Source organism: Corythoichthys intestinalis, chromosome 22, assembly GCF_030265065.1.
Source record: "Corythoichthys intestinalis isolate RoL2023-P3 chromosome 22, ASM3026506v1, whole genome shotgun sequence".
NCBI lineage: Eukaryota > Metazoa > Chordata > Actinopteri > Syngnathiformes > Syngnathidae > Corythoichthys > Corythoichthys intestinalis.
The window spans coordinates 6,297,275-6,324,350 of record NC_080416.1 but is presented as its reverse complement, the minus strand read 5'-3'; the positions used below and the strand labels follow the sequence as shown (position 1 = coordinate 6,324,350).

The window sequence follows — 27,076 nt, the reverse complement described above, 5'->3', positions numbered from 1 at the left end:
TTTTGCTTTTAACCAAGAATCGAGACTGTTTTATGCCCATATATATAAAGAATTCAGTGATGTAAGCATTTATTCATGAGATTTTTCTTCTTTTGTTTAAAAATGGAGGCGGCGAATTTTGGTAACTGAATAGCCTATTTGTTCGCAATATTTACGCGAAATAAATGCTACCTGCACGGTTTTGTATTGCTTTTAACCAAGAATCGAGACCGTTTTACGTCCATATCTATAAAGAATTCAGGGATTTAAGCATTAATTTGCAAGAATTTTCTTCTGTGTTTACACATGGAGGTGGCTTAAAGACGAGCCACACATTCGCCATATACAGTATACGTAAAATACAAGCTACCTGCACAATCTCTTTTGCTTTTAACCAAGAATTGAGACTGTTTTACGTCCATATCCATAAAGAATTAAGGAATTTAATCATTTATTCACAAGAATTGCAACGTAAAATCCTCTTTGTTTTGCTACGGCGGCCATGTTGGATTTTGTTTCTCTAGATTTTATTTTAGACATTTCTGCGTCCAGATTAAAATCAATCAGCTTTTACGTGTTTTATTTTATGTAATATTTCAATCTAATAACATTCAGTGAAACATCATGGTCCTACGCCAACCCCTACTGCGACGGCAACAAGCAGATCTTCGTCTACTTCGACCCCGTGCATCTTTGGAAGAACATCTACAGCAGCTTCCACAACAATGGCTGTATGGTGCTGCCCAAGTGTCCTGGGCTGAAGTAAGTGTGCAGCATTAATCACTTTATAAAAAGGATGAATCAAAACGCCTATCTTTCTAAAACAAACATGTTTTGTAGGAGCCTGAGAGGATGAGGACGGCCCGATTCTCGAGCATGAAGGCGCTGGCCAGCTGGGAGAACTACATGTCTGTTGGTTTTAGGTCGGTAGTAGCTTTGGTTTTGAAAATATTTGAAGTTTTTAAAATAGGCCCCCTACGGATCGGCCCCGTTTCCCATGTCCTGTCAAGTATAATGACGTCTATGGACCAGGTGTTGAACTGGTTTGCTCCCAATTTACAGGTTTTATCTATTTCTTTTAACTGCTAGTCCTCGATCTGATGAGAAGAGGAACTGGTGCTCAGTGGAAGGTTGACTCGCACTTGGTATGAGGGAATATAACAGACCAATGGGCAGCATGGTCTCAAATTTTGACCCGTTTATTAAACATGCTGTCAAAATGAGAGGAATTTTAAAGGGAAACTTACTAAATTATGAGCTTGCTAGGTTATATATACAGTATGTGTTTTGAATTAGAAAAAAAATGCCTTTATTATCTAATGCCGAAGGTTTCAGTAAATCCGCATGTGAAACTTGCGGGGTCCGATGCTTTTAACACGGTTAAGAACCACTGCTCTATACAGTCAGAGCAAAGCCTACCATTAAGCAGTTTTATTACATTTGACTTGGAGGGCACTATTTCAGTTTCCATTTCAGTTATCCTTAGCACTATTGACAGATATAGATTGGACGTATCGTGCCGTCAATGGCAAAGAGACGATCATTCAATGCCAGCCCTCCCAGCCAAAATAGTTTTGATATCTATTGCTACAGGTATAAAATATAGATTCTACTAAATCAACTCATGGACAATAAATCAGATTAATAAACAGAAGCGAACACGCACGTGCAAGTGCTGCCACCTGCCGGTGAATAAGGCAAACAGCAGCGTAAGTAGTGGCCGGCAGGTGGCAGTACTATAGTATGAAAAGGTTCAAAGAGTTGACCACCCCACAAAAAATGAGAGCAATATCAAAGTTTTATTCTTAAAATGTAGTATAGAGAGGAACAGTAGTACAATTTGTTTTTTTAAAACACAGAGAGAAGAGAAACAAACCAGGAGAATGTTAACTTCCATCTTTGAAAAGTTCCGGTACAAACGTAAAAAGAGTAACCTGAATTTCGCTTTTTCTGTGTTCGGAGGGCACCGAGTTTTGCATCGCTGTCAGAGAGCAAACAAGTTGAAAAATACTTTTTTTTTTCCTTTTTAAATCTTCTTAAAAGCGTAAAAAAATACAGCCGGTAAGTGAAGATGGGGATGATATTCATGTGTGTGTTTGTGTGGGGGAAACAAAAATGTAGTGTGGTGGGGGTATTTTTTTTGTGATTTTTTTTTGTGGTTGTTGTTGTTGCATGTTGTCCATACAAGAAATACAGCATTTAAAAAAAAAAAAAAGAACAATAAAAATCAGTAGGATGGCGCGAATCGTATATTTAAAAAAAAAAACAAAGACAGGAAGTGACGGACGAGCAGCACACAGCAAAGCGGAAGGAAGTTAAATAATAGATCTTTTTCATATATTCATCTCATAGATTCTCCACGTATATATATATATAGTTGTTATATCATAATCCCTACCCACAGTGATTTTTATTATGAAAGTGACACGAGGAAGATGAGGTGTCCCGTACAAACTGCATATGAACACACATACTGTACGTGTGTGTGCATATTTTACATACACACCCACACGTACGTACATACATATATATATACTGTATCTCTACTGCTGCGCTATTAATAAAAAGATGTGCTGAAGTCATGGGAACAAACAATCAGAAAGGTGGAGGCGTAAAGTGAACGGTAGCGCTAACATGTGGCCCGGCCGGCTCCTCCCGTACATGAATAATTAACAACAATAATCATCATTTTGGTTGGACAAAGTAGAAATAAACAGTCTTGATTGCATTTTTTGGAGTCAATATATATATATTAAATAACAAAAGAAGAAAAAGTTCCATTCAGACCCGCTTTTTGGGGAAATAAGATCACAAAAAGTAAGTGCATGTCTATGATGGCGCCATAGAGCTTCACTTGTTTTTGGAAACAAAGAAGTGTTTTTTTTTCGTTTTCATTTTTTTTTTTCTTTAAAACTACCTGGCAGACCAAATGAACTGGAAAATCAACGACAACAACAAAAATGAAAGCAAGACAAACACGTTGGACGTCCCCTCACAATCAAATGATCTCAAATATATATACCTCGGTACCAAAAAGAAACAAAAAGACGTCCGTTTAGGTCCTCATAACGAAAAAAAAAAAGTACTGCCGGTAGTTAGACGCAAAACAAATAACTCACTCCTGTTAAAAACATCAACGAAAGAATGGCAAAGATTACCTGATAGTCCACAGAAGCCCCTTTTACGCTGGCTTTTTTTTTGCCATGACCCGACAATTTGTTCGCCTTTGGCGCTAGTGGCGACACTGTAACCGATTTTCCCTCTCGTCGAATTATCGATGCGTTAAAATCCTGATTTGTATACGTTTGGCAAAACGTAGATTGTATAGTTTGGTACAGTCAGGCGTTAATTTTGCAGGACAAGATTTAGCATTGTCGGATTTTATGACAATTTAACAATGAGTTTCTGTAGGTCCAGCATTCCGCGTCAGGTTTAAATACCCGATAAAGGTAGGCATCGACAGACGCTAGCATTTAGCGGGATATCTGCGTAAAACAGACTAACGTTACGTTTTACATTGACTGAAATTATCATTTAAATCCACAATTTCACGTTTCGACAAAGCTGTTAAGTTTTTTCTAGACTTTTGACAACGCAAAACCCGAACTATTTGTAGGCAACGGCGGACGCTAGCTGTGAAATATCCACGAAAAACAAGCTAGTGTCTTCAAAAATTTAGCGTTTCACACCGACAGACGTGAGATTAAAGTCGGACTTCAAGTACAGAATTTCATGCGACGACAGAACTGTAGTCTTTTCCGAGAATGTGTGAAATGGGCTAGTGCTGTCGAAAATGAAGGTTTTGATGATGAGAAATCGTATGGATTAAAGCTGCGTTGTAGGTCCAGTTTTGTGCGACAACACCACTTGTAAGGTGTCGTAATGCCCACACGGGGGGGTGAAATTCACCCCGTTCTGTGTTTTTTGCAATATCTGTGTTAAAGAGGCTAGTGTGTTGATAGAGGTAACTTTATAATAACGACAGACAACAATTAAAGCTGTACTCACTCATCACATGGCCCCTTAAAATCTAAATTAAAACTGATTTAGACATCCAAACCATTTAAAGAGGTAGGATTCCAATGGATTGGATGTCTCCTAATGATAAACTGATTGAAATTCAAAGCAGAAGTAGATACCTTCTGTCGTTTCTAGTAAAATGGCCTATGGGTGGCCATGTTGGTAGGGGCTGCCATCCTCTTGCTTCAAATGGATTAGACGTGTATTAGTGATACACTCATTAAAATCACTACAGAAGGATGACGATTTGATGTCTATCATCTTTGGAAAGGATGACAAAAGACCCCTTTTTTAACGGTAGAATGCATAGCTAGCTAGTGACCATCTTGGGTCGGGTGAACCATCGATTGGACACTAGATATTTGAAAAATACACACGGCACGTTAGTTCTTTGTACTCCACAATACTAATGACGTTATTCTAGTGTTATATCAGCACCGATACTGATACTATTATCCAACACTACTGGAAATACGGCCTTTTATTCACGTTTTTTTTTCTATTGTTGCAAAATAATTCTCTTATTTGATTTATGGGACACAGCTGCGAGCCATCTTGGGTATAGCAACCATCAGTTGGAAAATAGATGCCGAAAACTACATACAGCACGTTATTTCTTAGTACTCCCCGATACCAATGACGTTGCTTTAGTATTGTATCGATACCGATATTGATACTACTATCCAACACTACTGGAAATACGAGCTTTTAACCTTTTTTTCCCCACTGTTACAAAAAAAAAATCACTTATTTCATTTATGGGACGCAGCTGCTTGCCATCTTGGGTAGGGTGACCAGTGGTTGGAAACTAGATGTCGAAAAGTACATACTGCATGTTATTTCTTAGTACGCCTTTGTTCTGGTGATGTTATTTTAGTACCGTATCGGTACCGATACTAGAGTCCAACACTACTGGAAATATGGGCTTTTATTAAAGTTTTTTTCCCCCCATCATTACAAAAAAAAATGCTGATTCCATTTATAGGACACAGTTGCTAGCTGGTGGCCATCTTGGGTAGGGCGACCAGCGGTTGGAAACTAGATGTCAAAAAGTACATACTGCACGATATCTTTTCGTTCTCTCCCATACTGATGACGTTATTTTAGTGCCGTATCGGTACTAATACAGGTATTCAACACTAGAAATAGGGGCTTTTAACAATGTTTTTTTCCACTGTAAAAAAAAAAAAAAAAAAAAATCTCTTATTCCGTTTATAGGATGCAGCTGCTAGCTGGTGGCCATCTTGGGTAGGGCGACCAACAGTTCGAAACTAGATGTCGAAAAATATATACTGCACGTTATCTCTTAGTACCCCCATATTCGGACGATGATATTTTAGTGCCTTATAGATACCAATACTAGTATCGAACACTACTAGAAATACAGGCTTTTATTCATGTTTTTTTCCATTGTTTCAAAAAAAATGTCTTATTCCATTTATGGGATGCACCTGCTAGCCATCTTGGGTAGACCAGCGGTTTAAAACTAGATGTCGAAAAGTACATATTGCACATTATTCCTTAGTACTCCCCGATACTGATGTTATTTTAGTGCCGTATCGGTACTGATACTAGTATCCAACACTACTGGATATACGGGCTTTATTAACGTTTTTTTCCCACCATTACAAAAAAATTTAACTGATTCCATTTTTGGGACGCAGATGCTATCTGGTGGCCATCTTGGGTAGGTTGACCAGCAGTTGGAAACTAGAAGTCCAAAAGTACATATTGCCCGTTATTTCTTAGTACCGGTACTACCTGATACTGAGGTTATTTTAGTGTTGTATTGGTACCATTACGACCGATACTGATATTAGTATCCAACACTACTGGCTTGTATTAAAATTTTTTCTTTTTCCCCCAGTCATGGGACGCACATGATAAAGTTGTCTGTCACTTTAAAAGAATTAAAGTTATGCTGTAGGTCCAGTATTCTGCAATAAAGCCACTTTTGTGTAAAGGTATTTGTGAAATCTAACACCTGAAACTTCTGGTGTACAAAAATGACAATGATATGATTTTTTTTTTTTTTTTTTTTTTAAGTCATGCTTTAGGTCCATCTTTAGTCGTAACGATGAAACTTAACTACGAAAGTGTGCGAGAAAGGCAAAGTCGGATCAATTTCGGCTCTCGCATTACGGCTCCGGAGCTGGAACGCTGTCGGAATTAAAACCAGGCTTTTGCGCCAAAGGCAGACAAAGGTGGGGTCTTTTGGTGTTTGTTTGGGGCGGCTTCTCTGCGTGAAAGAGGCTCTAGTGTTGTCGAGAGGAGGTGAAGCGTCAGTTGAACAATTGAAGCTTATTTTTCAGACATCATAAGAATTAAAGCCTCGCTTGTTTCATAGGTCCAGTATTCTGCGACAAAGCATTACAGCACCAAACGTCATCATTTGGCAAAAACAAAAAAAAATAACGATTCAAGCTTTAAGTGAAGGTCAAATGCTTTTTTTTAAAGTGTTAGCGTGACGCGGCGATTGGTATAAAGCTAGCTAGAATAGCCCCCTCCCCCCCTTGCGCTTTACTTCGTATACTTTTTAAATAATTTTTCATAAAACTCTAGAAAGAAAACAAACATGAAAAGGTGTCGTATTCAGTAGTTTTTCCTGCTCGGTCTCGGTGTGCGGTCTGTTCGGCGCGACGCGGTCGCAGCCCTCGTTTTGTACGTTATTTTTCTCGTGTGAATACGTCATATAAATATGGCTGAGAGTCACCCTACAGACTTTTTGGTTCCGAGATTTGCGCAGGGAAAGAAAAACAAAGGAATATAGAATATTTCAGCGCCACTAAACGCCATCTAAACAGCAAGAAACAACAGAAAAATTAAATCATCTGCGATAAGACCATAGAATCTTCTTTAAATTAAATAATTAACATTTTTTTGTTTAACTCTGATGATTGGCCCTTCCCGCCTACTTTCAAAGGAAACATACATCGAAAACAAAAAACCTGATTACTCGATATAATCTTTCTCCGGTGGGCATAATTAATAATAATAATAATAATTAAATCTGTACACGGCGGGCTTCCCACGCTACCTTTTTTTCAACTTTGTCAAACTCGCATAAGGTTTTCGATAGCACTTTTGGAGTTGATTGTTTACCAGCTTAGGTTTATCGGACAAAAAAATAATCAAGGCTAGAACTCCTTGTCGCGGTCGGGCGGAGCGGCACCGGCGTCGCCACCGCGGGCCCAGGCGGCACCGGCGTCGTCCGCCTCCGGCGGCTCGTCGTCAAAGTCGTCGTCGCGCGGGAACTCCAGGCCGTCCTGGCCCGCTTGGTGCGAGTCGGCGCAGTCCACGCACACGCCGTAGCGCCGCGAGCCGTGCCGGATGCCCACGCTGGCCGCCAGCATGAAGATTTTCTTGCACACCATGCACTTGTACTTCTTGTCCTTCTTGTGGACCTGCCGGACGGATCGGGACGGGTCGGGAAAGGCAGGATGGATGGATAATTGGGATTAAATGCACCGCTACAATCAGCGTTTTTTTATCTTTATTTTCCTCGTTACATGCACCGTGATTGTTTGTACCCGACTAATCGTGAGTTAACAAGTTGCTTGGACGGACTGCGAGGTTCTCCAAGCAGCGACGGAAGATTTCAATAATAGTCCAACATTTACAAACTTGGGTCATATGGAAATTTATCACGTGATGAACCAACCGCAATTAATCACAAGCAAATGTTGTGATTAGTTTGTTTGCAATCATGTCTGTGTTGATTCTACAAATGTTTAAGTATATTACACAAGGAGGTCGGTTATTTTGACGAGAAAAAAAATCTCTTCACTAAGAAATCTTAATTTACTGGTCACCATCTTGTTTTTCCCGTACATGTATTTTTTCTTGTATGCACATGCAGAAAAGAAAATTTTAAGAATAAATAAATAAAAGCTAAAATGCCAAAGGTCTGCAATGCTGTAAATGCTATGAATGGAGCATTCTTTGCACAAAATTATTATATAAAATTTATTTTATAAAATACATTATTCTTAACCTTGTCAATGTCTTGACAATATTTTCTCTTCGTTTTGCAACTTATTTAATAAGCAAAAGTGCAACTTTTCATGGATAAAACAAAGTGGTCTAAGTTACTGACCCCAAATTTTTGGATGGTAGTGTATATAGAAGAATAAATGAAACTATAAAAACATTGGGTAACACTATTTGACAGTGGGTTCATAATACGGTCATAAGACAGTCATAATTATGACATGAAACTGTCATGGGAATAAATGAATGCCTATGACAGATGTCATGAAGTGTCATTCAGCAAATGATTGTCACTTTTGAATAGATGTACAGTGATCCCTCGTTTTTCGCGCTTAACGGGCCCCCCCCAAATGAAAATTTTAAAATCTGTGAAGTACAGGGGGAGCTTATTTACATACATTTTTTTTTGGGTGTGTTCAATGGACGTATTCAGATTTAACAGCATTGTAAAGAGATACATACTGTATAAGACATTAAGACATGTTTTTTCCATGTTTCCCCCAAAGTATAAATCCTAAACCCTTAAAAAAACAACAAAAAACGATAAATGCTTTGTAAACACTGCAAATGTACCGTATTGGCCCGAATAAAAGACTGTGTTTTTTACATTGAAATAAGACTGAAAAAGTGGGGGTCGTCTTACATTCGCGGTCTAGACGTTATACCCATTCACGACGCTAGATGGCGCCAGATATCATTGAAGCGATGTTCTGTCATGACAGATTTCAGCAACTCTCAAATTTAACCAGTTTGCATTATTTTATTGCAATGTTTTTCCTTATTCAGATTTGTTTCAAGACTACAGTTACAGTTAAGACTTCACTTTGATGGCTAATGCAACTATTGCAATTTTGTTGTTTTATCACAATAGATTGGTTATAGCACTATAGTTTACAAAATAACATGCTTTTTTCTCAAATATATTGTTATACTCATTTGATTCAGATGTACTGTCATTATTTTCTGTATAAAAGTTAATTTGGTGTTCAAAAATTCTTTTTTCAAACTTGATTCTTGAAAAAGAGGGGGTTGTCTTATAATCAGGGCCATCTTATATTCCGGTCAATACGGTAATAATTCTAATATTAAGAGATATATATAAAAGAAAAAAATGATTTGTACATGTATACACGCATATATCTTAACATTTTTTAAATACTGTAATTATTTCTTTAGTTTAAAAAAATCCACGATAGACAGAGGACGCGAAGTTTGAAGTGTGATATCGCGAGTGATCACTGAGTTGGGGACATAATTTTCCAGATGACACTTCATGACATCTCTCATAAATAATCATTAATGCTCACGATAGTGTCATGTTATAATTATGATGGTCAAATAAAGCGTTACCGAATATTGTTTGTGTAGAAAAAGAAAAATTACAATTAGGAAACGGAAAACTTTGTTCACAGATGTAACAAACTAAGCGTTTCCGCTATTGGCATAAGATAATGAGGGCTGTGCTAATAAATTTAAATCAATACGTATATGAAGATGTATATCATTTGTTGGCAATACACTTATCGATATCGATAAAGAGGCAAACATTTCTTGTTCTAATGGACGCAGAGTATCATATATTTTTGCTATCTAGCAAAATAAAAATGTGTCAGATTTTTTAGCTGTTTTGGTATTTATATCGCCCATGTAACGGGATACACGTATCATAATTTGAATTGTATCGTGACGTTGTTGGCAATACCCCGCCTGAAAGCTAACGGTTACTAATGTCGACCTATGCTAACAAAACACTAAAAAATGTGTTTGACTAACCAGGGAATGTCTCTTGACGTGCTCGCGTCGGGTGAAGAGCTTCCCGCAGATGTCGCAGCTGAAGGAGCGTACGCCCGAGTGGATGACCAGGTGCCTCTTCAGGGTGCGCCGGTGCTTGGCGATGTAGTTGCAGTGCGGACACTTCAGCTTGTTGATGGCCAGCAGCGGCGACTCGCCTGACGCCCAAAAACATGCCAACCGTTGAGGATACTCAAAGTATGGGTGGTGCTAATCAGTAAAGAAAATTGATTTTGAAAACAGACATTGACAGCGATAGTCGTTCAAAGCGTTTGCATCAAACGGGTTGGACGTCTATCGCCGTCAATGGCGGCAAACGTCAGGTGCTCTCCTTCCCCCTGGTGCGGACAGATGGTTTTGAGCGTAAATTAGTAGTCTATTGATTTTGAAAGCACTCGAAAGGGGAAGAGTAGGGGGAAGTGAAGAGTCACTGCCTTTTGTTTGAACTCACAACAGTGCTGTCGTCAAGGCAGGTTGCTAAGGGGGAAGTCATAATTCAGGGTGGGGGTTGATGAATCCCAGGTTACCTGTGTACGGGCCCTTTTTTTTTTAATCCACGAATGTTGATTTTTCAACCCCTTATGTCTGAATTTACATTTGACAACTATACATCAAAAAACATTGGGTACATACACTAGTATATACTGTATATATATTTTATATATACATACACATATCGATAGGTACCTGAAAATTGTAATAAAAAAACAGAAAATTAAAAATCCTATAAAAAAAAAAAAAACAGGAAAAATATAGGAAAATTAGGATAAGGATAAACAAAATAATGCCCCCCCAATTGCTTAATTGTTATTATTTATTTTTTAACTCAATCTCTGCCATTGACGTCAATCACACCGAAACATAAGTCAGTCCTCGTTTAAAGAAATTGGATGTCTATCGTTGTCAATGGCAGGCAATGAGTTCAATGTTTTGTTTTTTTTTTTGTTATTTACTACACACTCCATTGACCATTTCATTTCTTAGCTTAATGTTTTTATTTTTTCTTTTTTTGTAATGTAATAAGCGCCTCGTAAAATGAATGAATTAATTTTCAATGTTTCGTATTAACGAACACCATTTTTATGTATTCCTCCAATGTTTTATGTATAGTTGTTGTACATATTCAAGCATTAAAGGGTTAAAATGTGCATTTTCCTTTGAGAGGCTGATTGAGCTTGCACCCTTATGTCAAGTGTCATTACGGCAGTGCACACTTTTCCTCATTTAGCATCCATTTTGCATACAACCACACCGTTGCCGTGGCAATGACACGCTTATATAGCTCAATCTCCATTCGGTTGAATTAATGACCCGGCATAAATTACCAAAACTCAGTTGGGAAGGCTGAAAATAATAAGATGGTATATATATATATATATATATATATTGAAAAAGGTATTTATATTTTGGATATTTACTTATTTATTTATTTTTTTAGTTATTACATCACTTTTTTCCTAAGCCATTAGAACATATTGTCCCAAAATGTTTCTTTTATTCAATACTGTTAAGGATTCTTAAAAATATTTCATTTCTGCACCCAAAAAAAAAAAAAAAGTTTTTCCTGCAAAGAAGCTGTTAGAGTATGCACGTCTTTTGAACACAACAATCTCTTGTGTCTCATTCACTCATACAACCAGAGTGTTGTCATAGCGATGACACACCAATTTGGGAAATCCATATTTTAAAAACATCTATTACATCAGAGTCGAAAATTTGAACAAAATACTGCATGAACAATTGTTATTGGTTCTGTGAGCATTTATACTTGGGAATGCAAGCAGACCCACATTTGTCCCACACACTCTAATTTGCCCACTTTTGATTTACGGTTATTTACAACATAAATCAATAATAACGTGTTGTAATTCTCGTCTCTTACCATTCTCCCAGGATTCCCCTGGCTGGATGATGCTATATTGGATCTGATTGGCCAGCTCTGGGAAAAGGAGGCGGGGTTAGGGAATTGAGGAGAGAGAAAGGGAGGGAGACACAAAAAAAGGGAGAGGTGAGAGGTTTGTCCAAGGGGAGGCGGGCGACGTTTTGTGTACACGACTAACCAGTCCACAGATATACACAATGTAAAGCCAAACACACAGACAGGGCTCTATTGTATGTAAAGCAGCGTTGTGGGAAAGGGGAGGGGGTAGGGAACACCTGCGGGTGTCCGGTTCCTCCATGTTTGGTACTACAGACCTCCTACAGAAGCGGCTCACACGCTCCCTTGTTCAATATTTGTAAACGGCGCAACTATATTAGAAGGCTAACTATTTTCTTACTTCAACACCCCTTCAGTTAACAAAGGTGTAAAACAACAAAAAATACCTTACAACTTAGCATTAACGCATTGGCGGTCATTCATGGTGATAGACGAACCGAACGGATTGGACTCCCACTGCTGTCAAAAGCAGCACAGGTTAAATTATGAATTAACATTAAAACTGATACGAGAGTAGGAAGGTTGTCGATTTATTTTCCGAGTTTCACTGTTGTAATTGCCAAGATGCCAAAATTACTTAGAGGTCAGTGTAGAAACTGCTCATTTTTAAAGCAACTCTATTGCAATCTATCAGTTTCAATAGTTAAAATGGCAGAAAGCGCTTTGCCCTATAGCCCCTACCCACCGACGTCACAAAATCACGTGCTCGCTGTATGGTTCCGCCCCCTTGTCCGTCATTTTGTGTCTGTATTATCAATGGTCTCAATTGCTCGAGCAATTTATAATGCATTTCATGGAAGACCCGGTGCTTTCGGATGCCGTAAACTCACTTGATGCGTTGCATAAAAGGCGTTATGTGGAAAAGCTTCAGTTTATCCATTCGCCAGATCCATATTTGATGCCTAAATCGATGTTTTTCGACCCGCTGTCTCCGCCGTATTTGCCTGACATCTGCTAGCTAGCCTGATATGTACAACTATCTTGTCAACACAAAATCAGCCTATTTTCACGAAAGTTTGAAAAACTTTAAGAGCTTGGAGGCTTATAAATACTTCGTTGCTGGTTGGGTGAAACAGGTCCTCGTCCACGAAAATTCGGCAGGAATCTATCTTGTGCTTGGAAAGGTGAGTTACGAAATTTTCAATTCAAAATCTTTTGTTATTGCTAACATCCACTGTCAAGTCTAATGTATTTCATGTCGTTTGTCAATGGAGTTAGGGCTTTCAATGTTTATATGGTTTAGCGATAGCACTCTCACTACATACATACGTGTATGTTGTCGGCGATTAGCCTAGCAATGATCTTAATTGTGGTTGTCAGCCCAAAACCCTCTAAATATATATTAAATGCATCTTACCAGATATAAAATGACTACTACATAATCTGTGGTAATCGTTTGGAGCCCAGTTTTCTCGTCGAATTGCAGCAGCCCATCTCGCTCTCTTCTCTCCGGGTCTCTCGGAATCCGGTAGAACTTCAAGTCTCTCCGTCTTCTCCGTCTATCTTCTCTGTTATTGCAACCGACCGCCACACACGCCTTCACCATTTTGATTATTAATGTTAACGAGCAGAAAAACACGTCGTAAATAGGAGGAATGTACGTAGCCGTAACAGGTAAACATGATGTGTTGACGGACAATTGGGCGGCACCAGTCAGGAGGAAGGAGTTGTGACGTCACGTGGGTAGGGTCTATAGGCTTTTTTTTTAACCTTCAATTCTCAGTCAAACTACCACAGATTCACCAAACCACAGAGTGGAAAAAATGTGATTTATAGACAGGGATGAAAGTGGGCTGAAAAGATCCGTCACGTCGTTTCGGTAAAAGATTACGGAGCGGAATGGTGCTTTGATCCCAAAAATATGACAGAAACTGTCAAAATCCACTCATGTCAAATTGACATCCATAAGTCTGAACAACAAGCCTAATAAAGTGCTTGTGTAGCATAATCTGTTTGAACCGAAATTATTCATTTATCCCACGGAGTTCTGGCGAACAGCTCAGTCTCAGTGAGAGTCTGCGAGTCGTGTCGATGCAAACCACCCTTGACTCAGTCGTCTGTTCAATTGGCTGACAGACTGACATGTGATCAGCATGGATAGTTAGCTCTCATTGGTTCGAATGCACTAGTGTTTACTGGAACTAGGCATGTGCCGGTATGAGATTCTCACGGTATGATGACCGTAAGCAAATATATCACGGTTTCATGGCATCACTATATTGCAATTACAGCTCTAAAATGTATTATTTTGAGATTTCTGGGTTACAATTTCCCCCCCCCCCATTGAACAGGATTTTTATTTTTCAAAACAAAATATTACCAAATTGGAATATAAGTATAATGTTAAGTCAAATAAATAAAAATAAATGAAACATTCTGAATAAAATGAAATTGGCATGCTAATTAGCCACGTTATCTGCCTCGTTAACGAGCTTATGTTACACACGTATGTTTTACCACTTCTAGACACACTACACATGCTGGAGTTAACTATTGTAGCGAATGGGAAACGTTAATGACAGCATTTACTATCCTTTAGTTTTGTATGAATGCAAAATCATATTAGAGATACTGTATTGCCTTCTATCGTAGCCCCCCCCCCCCCCCCCCCCCCCGCAAATATGTTGTCTAACTTTCCTGTACCCGAAGTATTCCCATACCAGCGACTGTTTCTTCGATGAGGGAAAAAGTTCAGGCGTTTCACCTCCTCTAGCCTTTGTGTAGCACAGCTGACTCACTGACACTGAGCAGCAACTTGAGGGGGAGGGGTGAGCCCTGCATTTTTGGGACATAAAAAATAGCTAATACCGTAGGAACGGTATGACGGAAAATTTTAGCGGTTTTGAAACCTTGACGTTTTCATACCACGGTATACCTTGAAACCGTTGACCGGCACATGCCTAACTGGAACAACAAAAAAAGAACAAACCAGAGAGGTTTCCGACAACTTGTTGAATTAATGCAACAAAAAAGGACAATGCAACGGAAAATTGATCATATTTGATTTGCTCTGATGTGAAACTAAGTCAATGTTTATATTATTTTGAATTTTAATGCACATTGTTTGTTCTTTTGTTATTCTCATGTATGCTTTGTTACATGCAGTAGCCTAATGCTTGTGCGAAACCTGTTGTGTTTTATAGGTATACCGATATTTTCGGACTATAAGACGCTACTTTTATCCCTCATTTTGAATTCTGCGGTTTGTAGTCCAGTGTGGCTTATTTGTTAATTCATTTGGGTTAATAGGTAAAACTTTATTTGACAGCGGCTTCATAAGACTGCCATAAGACTGTCATAATCATGACATGACATTATCATAGGCATTAATGAATGCAGATATCATTAAGTGTCATCCGGCAAATTATGTCACTAACTCCATTCATGTCCAGCTATTATCTTTTACATCCATTCAAAAGTGAGATCATTTGCCAGATGACACAAAATGATGTATGTCATAAGCATTCATTATTGCTCTGGGCAGTCTCATTTCATAATTATGATGGTCTTACGACAGTCTTACGGTGCCACGGTTAAAAAAAAGTGTTACCGAATTCCATAACTAGCAATTCATGAAACAACAAAAACTAGGGTTGTTCCGATCATGTTTTTTTTTGCTCCCGATCCGATCCCTATCGTTTTTGTTTGAGTATCTGCTGATCCCGATATTTCCCGATCCGATTGTTTTTTTTTTGCTCCCGATTCAATTCCAATCATTCCCGATAATTTTTCCCGATCATATACATTTTGGCAATGCATTAAGAAAAAAATGAATAAAACTCGGACGAATATATACATTCAACATACAGTACATAAGGACTGTATTTGTTTATTATGACAATAAATCCTCAAGATGGCATTTACATTATTAACATTCTTTCTGTGATAGGGATCCACAGATAAAAAGACTTGTAATTCTTAAAGGATAAATGTGACTTTGTATATTGTGACTAAATATTGCCATCTAGTGTATTTGTTGAGTTTCAGTAAATGATACTGTAGCCATTTAACTGTTCTGCCCAAATGCATGATGGGAAGTGCAACCATGACTGTGCGTAGTGGTACCAATTGATATATCTTCTCTGCGTTGGGAAATAACATAGGGTGTTAAGAAAAAGATCAATTATTACCTTTCTTCCCCACATTGCTTCCCACGATATTTCTAATCGTAGGGAGAGGGATTGTAAGGCTTTAGCCAATTAAAAAAAGGCTCCAACGGCTGCCAAAATTCACTCTACTCATTTTATGCTGCCTTTTAGCTCTATATATATAGGGAAAACGGTGCCATTACAGATTGAAAGCGACAATGCGTGAGTGGGTCGTGCGGCGCATGTGTTAATTGCGTTCAATATTTTAATGTGATAAATTTTTTAAAAAATTAATTACCGCCGTTAACGGGATAAATTTGATAACCCTACCTTAAGCCAAAAGACTCTGGATGAGTGTAACCAATTATGTCTGTGACGTTAAATACAATTAGAAAACGATTTAATTAAAATACATATATATATATTAAAAAAAGGCATGTCCGATATTTTTTTGCCGATTCCGATACTTTGAAAATGACGTGATCGGACCCGATCGATCGGGACATCTCTAACAAGAACAGTTAGCGAAGAAATAATTGGCGCAGAACATGAATTTTGATTATTATTTTCATCTGTAGCGCTACAATGCATGCTAGGAGGTATGTTGGACGACAAAAATATTGACTGCAGGTGGCAAAAGAGGTTGATTGTCTCCTTCAAGAGAATAGTCATGGCTAAATGAAGCTTCTTGAAGCAATGATGGTGGCTGATTTGGTCTTATGATGCCGCTGTCAAATAAAGCGTTACCACTCAATATATTTTGTTGTAAATATCTCATAATACAATGAGGACAGCTGCGGCTTATAGTCCAGTGCGGCTCATCTATGAGCAAATGCTGTTTTCATGTCAAATTCGGTGGGTGACGGCTTATAGTCGGGTGCGCCTTATAGTGCGAAAATTACAGTAACTGTGTTAAAAGCAGTTTTTTGTTGGTTTTAGGATAGGTTTTACCACCACCCACCCTCGCCAAAAAATAAAAAATTTTGGGTCCATGGCGGCCTCGGTCAGGGAGTTCCTGCAAGAAATTTTAGCCACTTTACGCCTTGTTTATAGGGGTGTGTAGACCTTTTCCATCAGCGCTTCCCCTCACATTTTGAGAACCTCGTGGGTTCGTTGATCGATTCACTCCTTAAATTCCCACTAAATCCATGGCAGAAGCCATGTGACGTGCTCATCAAACGGCGCCACTGTGAGGCGGCTAATCGGGCATGTCGACCAGACTCCTAAGAGAAAATGATAAGCATCATCAAAAGCGTGCGCGTCTCCTTCCCACGTCGCTGCCAAAAACGTGAGAAAAATGTGGGCGGCCGGGAGCCGCATGGCGCGCGCCCTTGGGTGCGGACCATTAGCGGGCCTCCCCCGAGGCATCGCTTGTGGAGCGCATTAGAGGAGCCGCAGGCACTAAGAGCATTGCGGCGCATTTAGGGGGGGAGGCCTGAGGGAGAGAAGCCACCCCGCCCGTTTCCACCCCCCACGCTTTCTTCATTATCCTGCATTAGGGAGGGAAGAGAACGTCGGAAAAAACACGTCCCGCGCTTCCGCGGCGGTGGAGGAGCGGCGCTTTAATGGGCGAAGGAGAGATTACGGCCCGCGAGAAGGGACGGCGCGCAGATTAAAAGGTTATTCAAGGATAGCGACGCATGTATGGAAGAACACAAAGAGGATTTCCGAATGGGAAGCATCCAGATTTTTATTGTGGAAGGGCCTGCGCGCGTAGCGGCGGCGTCCACCGAGCGGTCGTTAACGCGGGTATAAGCCCCACCCCCCCGACCTGGCTCTGGAGCGATTAGCGGGGGATCATCGTGAGCGAACGCCGAGGCAGGTTGAGCTTCAACACTGCTATGGACGCGCTCAAGCCTTTCGAACGTGCGCACGGACATGCATTTACATGTACATTCGCACACACTATTGCTGTTGCGATAGTAAAATTGAATTAAAAATGAATAAAAACTCTTAGAGTTTATGACTAGTAAATATCCAATCCATTCGAAGTGGGAGGGTGGCAGCGAATGAACGTTCGTTCATTCGCTGCCACCCCTTCCACTTCAAATGGATTAGACGTCTATAGCAGTTGCTGGCAGCTAATGAGTCAAAAAAATGAAATGACGAGTGGACATCCAATCCTTTTAAAGGAGTGACAAACTGATTTCAATTCACAGTGGATGGATGATTGGACACCACGCAATTGGACGTCTATCACTGTCAATGGCACTGAAACACACATGAAAACTACACACAAAGTTGACACGTGAACACAATTTTTTCAATATTTGAATAAAATAATCTGTCTTTTTAAATTAATTATTTCATTAATATATTTTTGATTTAACTCTTTACAACAATTTTTTTAAATTAAAAATTTCTCACTTGTTTTTGCTTTTACGTAGATGCTAAATCAAGTTCATTAAAATACATAATACCGTATTGGCCCGAATATAAAACGGCCCTGATTATAAGACGACCCCTCTTTTTCGAGACCCAAGTTTGAAAAAAAGACTTTTTGAATTAATTTTCATACAGAAAATAATTACAGTACATCTGAAACAAATGATTATAACAATATATTTGGGAGGAAAAGTATGTTATTTTGCCTCATTCAAATCTTAATAACTGAACATTTAAATATGTAAACTAAAGTGCAATAACATGATATGGGATGTCCCCAATTTGTGACAATCAGGGTTAAAACAATCGGATTTGACATCTATCACCGTCAATGGCAGTCAATAAGTGAAATTCCTCAAGTTATGCTGCGGTTACTGTGTGATTAATGTACAGTGGAATGAAAAAGTGTCTGCACCTTTTGGAATTCCTCACATTTCTCTATAAAATCCCCATCAAATGTGATCTGATCTTTGTCAAACTCACACAGATGTAAAAACAGTGTCTGATTTAACTAAAACCACCAAACATTTATAGGTTTTCATATTTTAACGAGGATAGCATGCAAAAAATGACAGAAGGGGGAAAAATAAGTGAGTGAACCCTCTGCCTAAGGAGACTTAAAGAGCAATTGAAACCAATTTTTACCAAACAATTTAAGTCAGGTGTGTGCCCAGTCACTGATGAGGGGTTTACAGCTGCCCTGCCCACTATAAATCACACACCTGGTAAGAATTGTCTTGATGAGAAGCATTGTCTGATGTGCATCACTGCTCGGCCAAAAGAGCTGTCTGAAGACCTAAGATCAAGGATTGTTGATTTGTATAAAGCTGGTAAACGACACAAAACCATCTCTAAAAGTCTGGATGTTCATCAATCGACAGTCAGAGAAGTTGTCTACAAATGGAGAGTTTGGCACTGTTGCTTCTCTCTCAAGGAGCGGCCGTCCACCAAAGATGATGCCAAGAGATCAGCGCAGAACACTCAGAGAGGTAAAAGAGAACCCTAGAGTGTCTGCTAAAGACTACAGAAATCTCTGGCACAGTCCAATATCTCTGTGCACACAGCAACTATATGTAAAATGAAGAATGGTGTTCATGGGAGGACACCACGGAGGAAGCCACTGCTGTCTATATAAAAAAACATTGTTGCTTGTTTAATGTTCACAAAAAGGCACTTGGACATTCCACAGAAGTTTTAGCTAAATATTTTGTGGACCGATGAAACCAAAGTTGAATTGTTTGGGAGTAACACACAACGTCATGTGTAGAGGAAAAATGGAACAACTCACCAATATCAACACCTCATCCCCACCGTGAAGCATGGTGGAGGGAGCATCACGATTTGGGGCACTTTTGCTGCCTTAGGGCCTGGACAGCTTGCAATAGTGAATGGAAGAATGAATTTTAAAAGTTTATCAGGGTGTTTTTGCAGGAAAACCTGAGGCTGTCTGTCAGACACTTGAAGCTAAAAAGAGTATGAATGCTGCAACAACACAATGATCAAAAGACAGAAGTAAATCAACTTCAGAATGGTTTCAGAAGAACAAAATACACGTTCCGGAGTGGCCAAGTCAAAGCCCAGACTTGAACCCCAATGAGATGCTGTGGCATGACCTACAGACAGTGATTTATGCCAGACATCCCAGGAATCTGACTGAACTACAGCAGTTTTGTAGAGAAGAATGGGCCAAGATTAGTCCTGATCAATGTGCCAGACTGATCTGCAGCTACAGAAAGGCATGTGGTTTAAGTTGTTGCTCCCAAAGAGGGCGCCACAGAATATTAAATGTCATGGTTCACTTACTTATTTTCCCCTCCTTCCGTCATTGTTTGCAAATGATCATCATTAAAATATAAAAACCAATAATTGTTTGGGTGGTTTTAGTTAAAACAGACAGTTTTTTCATCTGTGTGATTTTGACAAAGATCAGATCACATTTGATGGTGATTTTATGCAGAAATGTGAGAAATTCCAAAAGGTTCAAAATTCTTTTTCATACCACAGTAAAAGAAAACTTCAATTTTAGAGCAGACTTGGTTCAAGGACGGCGGTCCTACCTGCGTTTTCCGAGAGCGAAGAGAAGTCGTCTCTGGGGTAGGAGGCGGACGGCTGGACGAACATGCCCTCGTCGAAGCCCTCCTCGGGCTCGGGCGGGAAGTTGTAGACGAACCTTCGCGCGGTGGCTGTCTTTTTCCTACGGCCGCTGCCGGCGGCGGCCGCATCGTCAGGGGCCTCGCGCTTGATGGCGGCGCCGCCCGCTTCGTTCCAGACAAACACCTGCGCGCGGGCCTCGTTGTTGTCGGCCGAGTCGGAGGAGTTGTCGTGGTGGCTCCAGCTCGCCGGGGGCGCGCCAGGGGGACCGGCCCCGACCAGCGTCACCTCCACATCGCTGGACTCTTCCTTCACCCCGGCGTCATCGATTGGAGCGGCGGGGAGTTCGCCGTCGGCCTCCTGGACTCGGTTACCGCCAGCCTGGATGGAGAGCTTGGAGAGGATGCTGGTGGCCCAGAAGTTGCCGGGCTTGCGCTCGCGACGCCCCCGCTGGACATCCTTGGCTAGTGTCGGTCGCTTGTTGTAGTCCAGCAACACCGAGTCGGGCGCCTCCTGCTTTATGCTGATGTTAAGCGCGTCCTTGATGAAGGCCCGGCAGGACTGCACCACCTCCGTCATCTGCAGGTAGCTGGCCACCGACATGACCTCGATGGCGTTGTGGCTGGTGAGCAGCAGGTTGCCCGAGTAGAGAAAGTCCAGGATGACTGAGAAACCCTGCACGGCGGCCACGTCGAGGTGCGTGACGGTGGCCCGCTCGGCCGCTTCGCTCTGCGTCAGGCAGTAGAGGGTCTTGAAGTAGCGGCTGCCCGCCACCAGGATGTTCTTGTGGGCGCGGAAGACCTGGCCCGACACCACAATGTTGACGTCGCACAGGATGCCGCTTTTGCGCTGCTTGTCCAACTCCCGCAGCAGCTGGTAGCAGTACGAGTTCTCGTTGGCCTTGTTGCGATAGTCCTCCTCCGACGAGTTGGTGGACGGGCTGGCGTTGTCCAGAGGCCTCCCCGACTCCTTTGGCCAAACATCCAGAAAAAATGAAAAACAAAACAGAAAACAACTCAATTCAATTGAAAAATACATATTTAAAGAACTTGTAGGCTCAAATAAGCCATAATAGTTGTCTTTTATTAAAATATGTTATTAGTAACACATAAAATATTGCCATTAATTTAAAAATCTATCATGTTTAGTACATGATTTGACCTACAGAGGGCGCCATTTTTTATGCGCGCAATGGACGCTTGGGTGACGACATAGTTTGTCACTGTCACTAGACGAACACTACCGGTGTTCTGCAATTCCTTCCTATGCGGCGAGACGTCCAACGTATGTGCTCATTGGTTTAAAGCAGCGAGTACTTACTATTTGTGTTTTTATTGTGTCTTTTATTACCTTTTCGTTGCCTCAAAATACTTTTTGCATGTGTTTCCCTCTCATACCTTTAAGCATAGTGTTTTCTTGTGGTGGTTTTAAGCAGATTGCTGATCTGTTGACCACATTAGTCACGTCGTAGCATATTTAAACCACCCTTATTTATATTACTACGTTTAAATATTTTCTTAAGGCATCTTTAGTATGTTCTGTTTGTATGCATCTAAACAAAACAAGCTGAAAGCGCACGGTAGTACTTTGGGGGCCAAATTCGCATCTTGCAGACATTTCGCCAATGTAGCACATTTTGGCAGAACACCTTTTTTTCCCCAAATCTCGTCTCGTCTCATCCAGTCTTTCCTGTTCATTTTGCTTTTGCTGCTTGTTGTCTTGTGTCAACAGTGCTGTCACGCTCATTAATGTTCCCCTCGGGTTCAAATTGAAAGGTCAACAGATGACATGTTTATGTCGTTAAGAGTCATACTCTGGAAGCCCGGCAGCGTAACCATGTGACGTCACTGACCAACTAGTTAAACTAATTTTACGAATTGTATAAAAAGGAAAACATCAAGTGTTGACTGTTATTTTGTGATGCATGCTTTTATTTTATCGCACGCGAGAGCATTTACCACCCACCCCACACACAGCAGAGACGGCACACGCGCATATGAGGAAGCAGCCGAGTGAAGAGGTGACAGCCTGCGCGCACATTTGTTGCTTGTGAAGCATCCAGAGGCGACAGCTGTATATAACCCCTTTAGTACTGTAAATTGTACGTTTTCAATTGTGGTCGAATACTTGGGTTGAGTTTATATGATTGTTTTTGGTGATGTGCGGACGCTAACTGATACATGCTAATCGTTTGTTAATGCTTTATCAGCAGCTACTTGCAAATACAAATTTGAATTGCTGTTATTGAGGATGAGACTTAATTTCATTTCATTTTATTTTAGTTACATTCAGCAAGTGTTGCTTTCATGAGCAGCTGAATAAAGTTCGCAAACCACACGTATGTCTGACATTGTCATTTCGGAGCTTAGCTCACTGTCTAGCTAAGACTTAGCTTCATTTTCTTGGCAAGGACAGTATTCAATTCAATTCAATTTTATTTGTATAGCCCTCAATCACAACAGAAGTCTCAAAGGGCTTTACAGAGGCAATATGATACACAATTAGACATGAAGCAACAAACATAGTATAGTAACATATCATACATTAGTTGTGGTTTAGTACATTACGTTTATAGCACGACCACTTCCTCTTTTTGTCACTTTTTTTCCCACGACTTCCACAGCCCTTCTTCCACTCGCTGTTCAAGCCGGCTGGGAGCGACTTCGCTCGGCTTTGTTGCTGCTAGAACTCGCCCCACTCGCCTGGCTCTCAATTGATTGCACTTGTTGTAAAAGAAAACACTGAGTCTTATTTAAAGGAGTACGATAGATTGGAATGGCTTTGTAAAGAGCTTTACTAGTTTCAGTGAGAATGGAATAGTTTTTTTTTATTGTTGTTGTGAGCTAGAGTTCCACACAAACGCACATAGTACTTATACTGGCGTGGCTCAGTGGTAGAGTAGTCGTTGGCTGAACCAGAGGTTGTGGGTTCGATTCTTCGAAGTATCCTTCCGCAAGGAACCCAACAGTGCTCCTGGTGCTGTGTCACCAGTAGGTAGATTATGATATAGTGTCAAAGCGCTTTGAGTGCCTTAAAAGGTGGAAAGTAGGGTTGGGAATCTCTGGCATGAAGCTGATTCGATATGTATTTAGATACACTGGTTACGATTCGATAAAAAAAATAAAAAAAACGATACATTTTTAAGGCCGAGCAATTCGATACGATAGTAAACATTTGTGTGTGTTCGTACAGTATTTTAAACATATAAAAAAAAGATTAAACAACAAAAGGCCGAGCAATTCGATACGATAGTAAACATTTGTGTGTGTTCGTACAGTATTTTAAACATATAAAAAAAAGATTAACAAAATTTCATACCAATGTTATGTTTTATTTTTTCATGAAAAAAAATAAAGCTTACTATATGACCGTCATTTTGTTGGATGGGATTGATAATAAATTAAAACTCAGTGCAGTAATTTAATTACTGTATTTCCTGGTGTTTTGAACACAATAAGTAATTTAAGTGCAAACTTTCAATGTAAACATCTTACAGGCAAAAAATATTAATTATATGCAGCAGCTCTAGAAAAAAAGAATTAAACCTGCTAGTGTTATCATAAATAAATAATAAATTGTGCTTTACCACTAGTATAACTGGGGGAATAAAAACATGGCATTTTAGACAGACGGGTCTATAATCATTACTTTAACCTTATACACAGCAAAGTCTTATGCCTGTGCTTTCACATTTTTTATTCTTCATCACTGTCTATATCTTTTTCTTGAGGAAGATCAACTGATCCACATGTTCATGTTTAAGTAGACTGCGTTTCGTGGAAACAATATGCCGCCCTTTCCACCATTGTAGTCGGTTATTTTTCAGGGTTAAAAAGTCACGATCTCCGTACCGCTTCACACTTCACAGTAGCTCTGTCCCATGTGAACAGATCTGGCTGCCTTTGTCACTTCAAAGTCCGACTTTTGTTTTCCTGGGTGCGTTGAAAATCAATCGCTGCACGTCGCTGGCGTTGCGCGCAAACTGTCCATTGTTTTAGCATGTTGTTTCGTTGCCACTACTAGTTTCGTTTTGGGCTGTGAAGAAAATGCTACGGAGCATGCGTTTCAGTGGTTTTGTTAGCTCTCGCGTTATGACACGCCCGTGACGATCGGGTAATGACGGCGACTACTAGCGGTTCTGCCGAAATTAATGGGAAGTTGAGGCAACCACGACGGTGGTCACAATCTAATTGGGCTGTGTGGTGAATGACACAAGCGCAGCATGTGAGGTAAAAGCTAAATTATTATCATATTAAGCAGTGGATTGAACTAGGCATTAGAAGCCGATTCTTGTGCTCGCGATAGCCGAATTCTATTCTATCTCTACTATCGGTTCATTGAATATTTAATGGCTAATTACTGTCGAATGGTAACTTTACTATCGATACAGCTGTATCTCTCACCTGTAAAACCAGATATCCGGTCGTATCGGTTTATCGTTCTCCAGCTTAGTGGAAAGGCTCTTAATAAGTGTAACAACATTTACCATTGAGATTGCATTTAGGTTAGCAATTGGAGACTTGAGACCCATTTTTCAAGTGTGCCGAACTTCCAAGATTTATCAAGGTTTCATCAGCCGTGACGTGTCTCCGTCCACCGAACAGAATGGTATGACGACGCCAGCACTGCTGCTGCCAGGAACGCACCCTCCCATAGGGTTTCAGATTCGGCAAGTTTCAAACTAAATATCTCGAGGTTGTAGAACCAATTCCAAGGCAAAGGGCATCAATCAGAAAATAATAAAGTAATAATAAATAAAAAAATAAAGAAAAAATGAATTATATTCATGTGAATTTTCTGGCCTTTCGGTTTTGTTTCCAATATTCCTCTGATTGTTAAGATGTATAATTTTGGGGTTTAATAAAATTTAAAAAAATTTTTTTTTACAAGTTTTCATATTTTACTTAAATTTTTAAAAATCTTTATGTTTTTGTATTTTAGGATTGCCTCAATTTTAGCTGTACTTTTTCATACATATATAAAGTATTTAATTCATTAATAAGATCTTTATGTACTTATTTATTCCTCTCATACATTAAATAGATTTGTTCACTCTTTGGCTGCAATTCACAGCGCTATACGTCCAATTATTCGTTGCCACCCTCCCACTTCAAATGGATTGGATGTCTACTAATGATAAACTCATTTTAATTCACAGCAGAAGTACGACTGGAAACCACACAATGGACGTCTATCGCCGTCAGTGGCAGCCTAAGAGTTGAATTTATCCCAACCATGAAAAGAACGTTATTGAAAGGGCCGCGTGCCAACTCTGTTGTCGGAAAAGAACGCAACGCACTGCTCGTAAAGTTGGCAGTAGACATTTTCAGCACACAGTGTTCAAAATAAAAAGCCAAATTGTGTGTTTATCCAAATACGAAGTGTTCCTCGGCGGTCGCCTCATCTTTAGTAAAGAGCGTGGCGTCTGTAAACACCCCCCGGGTTCCGGACACGCCCGCCGGAGGGGAGAAACTGGTCCAACAGGCTCCAAAAAGGGGAGCGGGGATAAAAATGAGGTACAATGGAGGGATGGGCCAAAGAGAACTTCATAACAAAAAGGTATTTTTGACTAGGTTTTCTAGCGAAGTTGAAGAAATTCTTATAATAACTTGAAAATACCATTTTTGGATCATAAGTGTGAGAATGCTTTGCTCATGGCTTACTTCCTGTAGATTTTCGGTCACTTCCTATTAATTTCAAGGTATTTGCAGGTCACTTACTTGTAAACTCGGGGGATGGAACCAACTCTTGTCCTCCCCCCCCCCCCATCCATTTCACATAATTCACACATCAAACAGGTCTGGAAATTAAGACACACAAAAGTTGCCCAAAATACATAAATCTCCTACTTCATTTCCAAAGACCACATTCCTTTCACATGGGGACAGAAAAACTGGATATGAACATGAAGTGACTTGCAAAAGCCCCAAAATCACCAGGAAATGTGACTCAAAATGTGCGGGAACTGACCCATAATTAATAGGAAGTGACTTGTAAGTACCCTAAATTTAACAAGGAAGTAAGCCAAAATGAACTTGTTGCCTGCCATTGACAACAATAGACTGGATATAGACTTTAATACACATGCATATATATATACATATACAGTATATATTAGGAGTGGGAACCCCTGGGTATCTCACGATGCGATCTGCGAGACCAGGCTCAAGATAACGATCTCACGATATGGCGATACAACAATTATCAATATATGGGTCAGGAACGCATTCTATGACATTCGACAATGCATTTAATAAACAGAGAAGTTTATTTTCGTCCTTCTACTGCAAATTGAAATGAGTTTATCACTAGTTGACATCCAATCCATATGAAGTGGCAGCCAATGAGTTAATTTTTAGGGCATTTCAGGTCATTTGCTGTATATTTTGGCTCACTTTCTACTGCTTTTGGGGCATTTATGGGTCATTTCCTTTTGATTTTGGGTTACTGAACAGGACGTGACCTAGGAATGCCCTAAAATGAAAAAAGGTGACTCAAAATCAACAGGAAGTAACCTTTAAATGCCCCCACAACCAAGAAGACTGGCTTTGAAGGCTCTGGTTTCGGTGCCACTGACGGTGCTCGACGTCCAATCCATTTGGACTGAATGAGTTAACAGACACTATTCTGAATAAAATTTAGCTAACATCCTATTGGTTCTCTTTTTGTAAATGGTGACACCTTTTTAAAATATGTCGATACTTGGAGGAAGCATATCAATAACCTTTTGGGACAGAAAGTATCGTGATTTGTTACCATTTCGATATACAGTGATTCCTCGTTTTTTTGGGGG

General features: G+C 40.0%; 1 protein-coding gene across 2 annotated transcripts in view; it reads right to left on the bottom strand.

Annotated features, from left to right (window-relative positions):
• Window positions 1-1,217: 1,217 nt before the first annotated feature.
• Window positions 1,218-27,076, bottom strand: part of zbtb10 (zinc finger and BTB domain containing 10) — a 43,466-nt gene continuing 17,607 nt past the window's right edge. The window contains exons 2-5 of one of the 2 annotated variants that reach the window (XM_057828146.1): window positions 20,250-21,252; window positions 11,663-11,719; window positions 9,763-9,938; window positions 1,219-7,403 (exon numbers count right to left, since the gene is read on the bottom strand). In XM_057828146.1, the coding sequence (XP_057684129.1) occupies window positions 7,137-7,403; window positions 9,763-9,938; window positions 11,663-11,719; window positions 20,250-21,252 (1,503 nt within the window). In that variant the 3' untranslated portion in view covers window positions 1,219-7,136. Of the gene's footprint in view, window positions 7,404-9,762; window positions 9,939-11,662; window positions 11,720-20,249; window positions 21,253-27,076 lie in introns of both variants that reach the window. The other variant, XM_057828147.1, reaches the window with a different exon arrangement.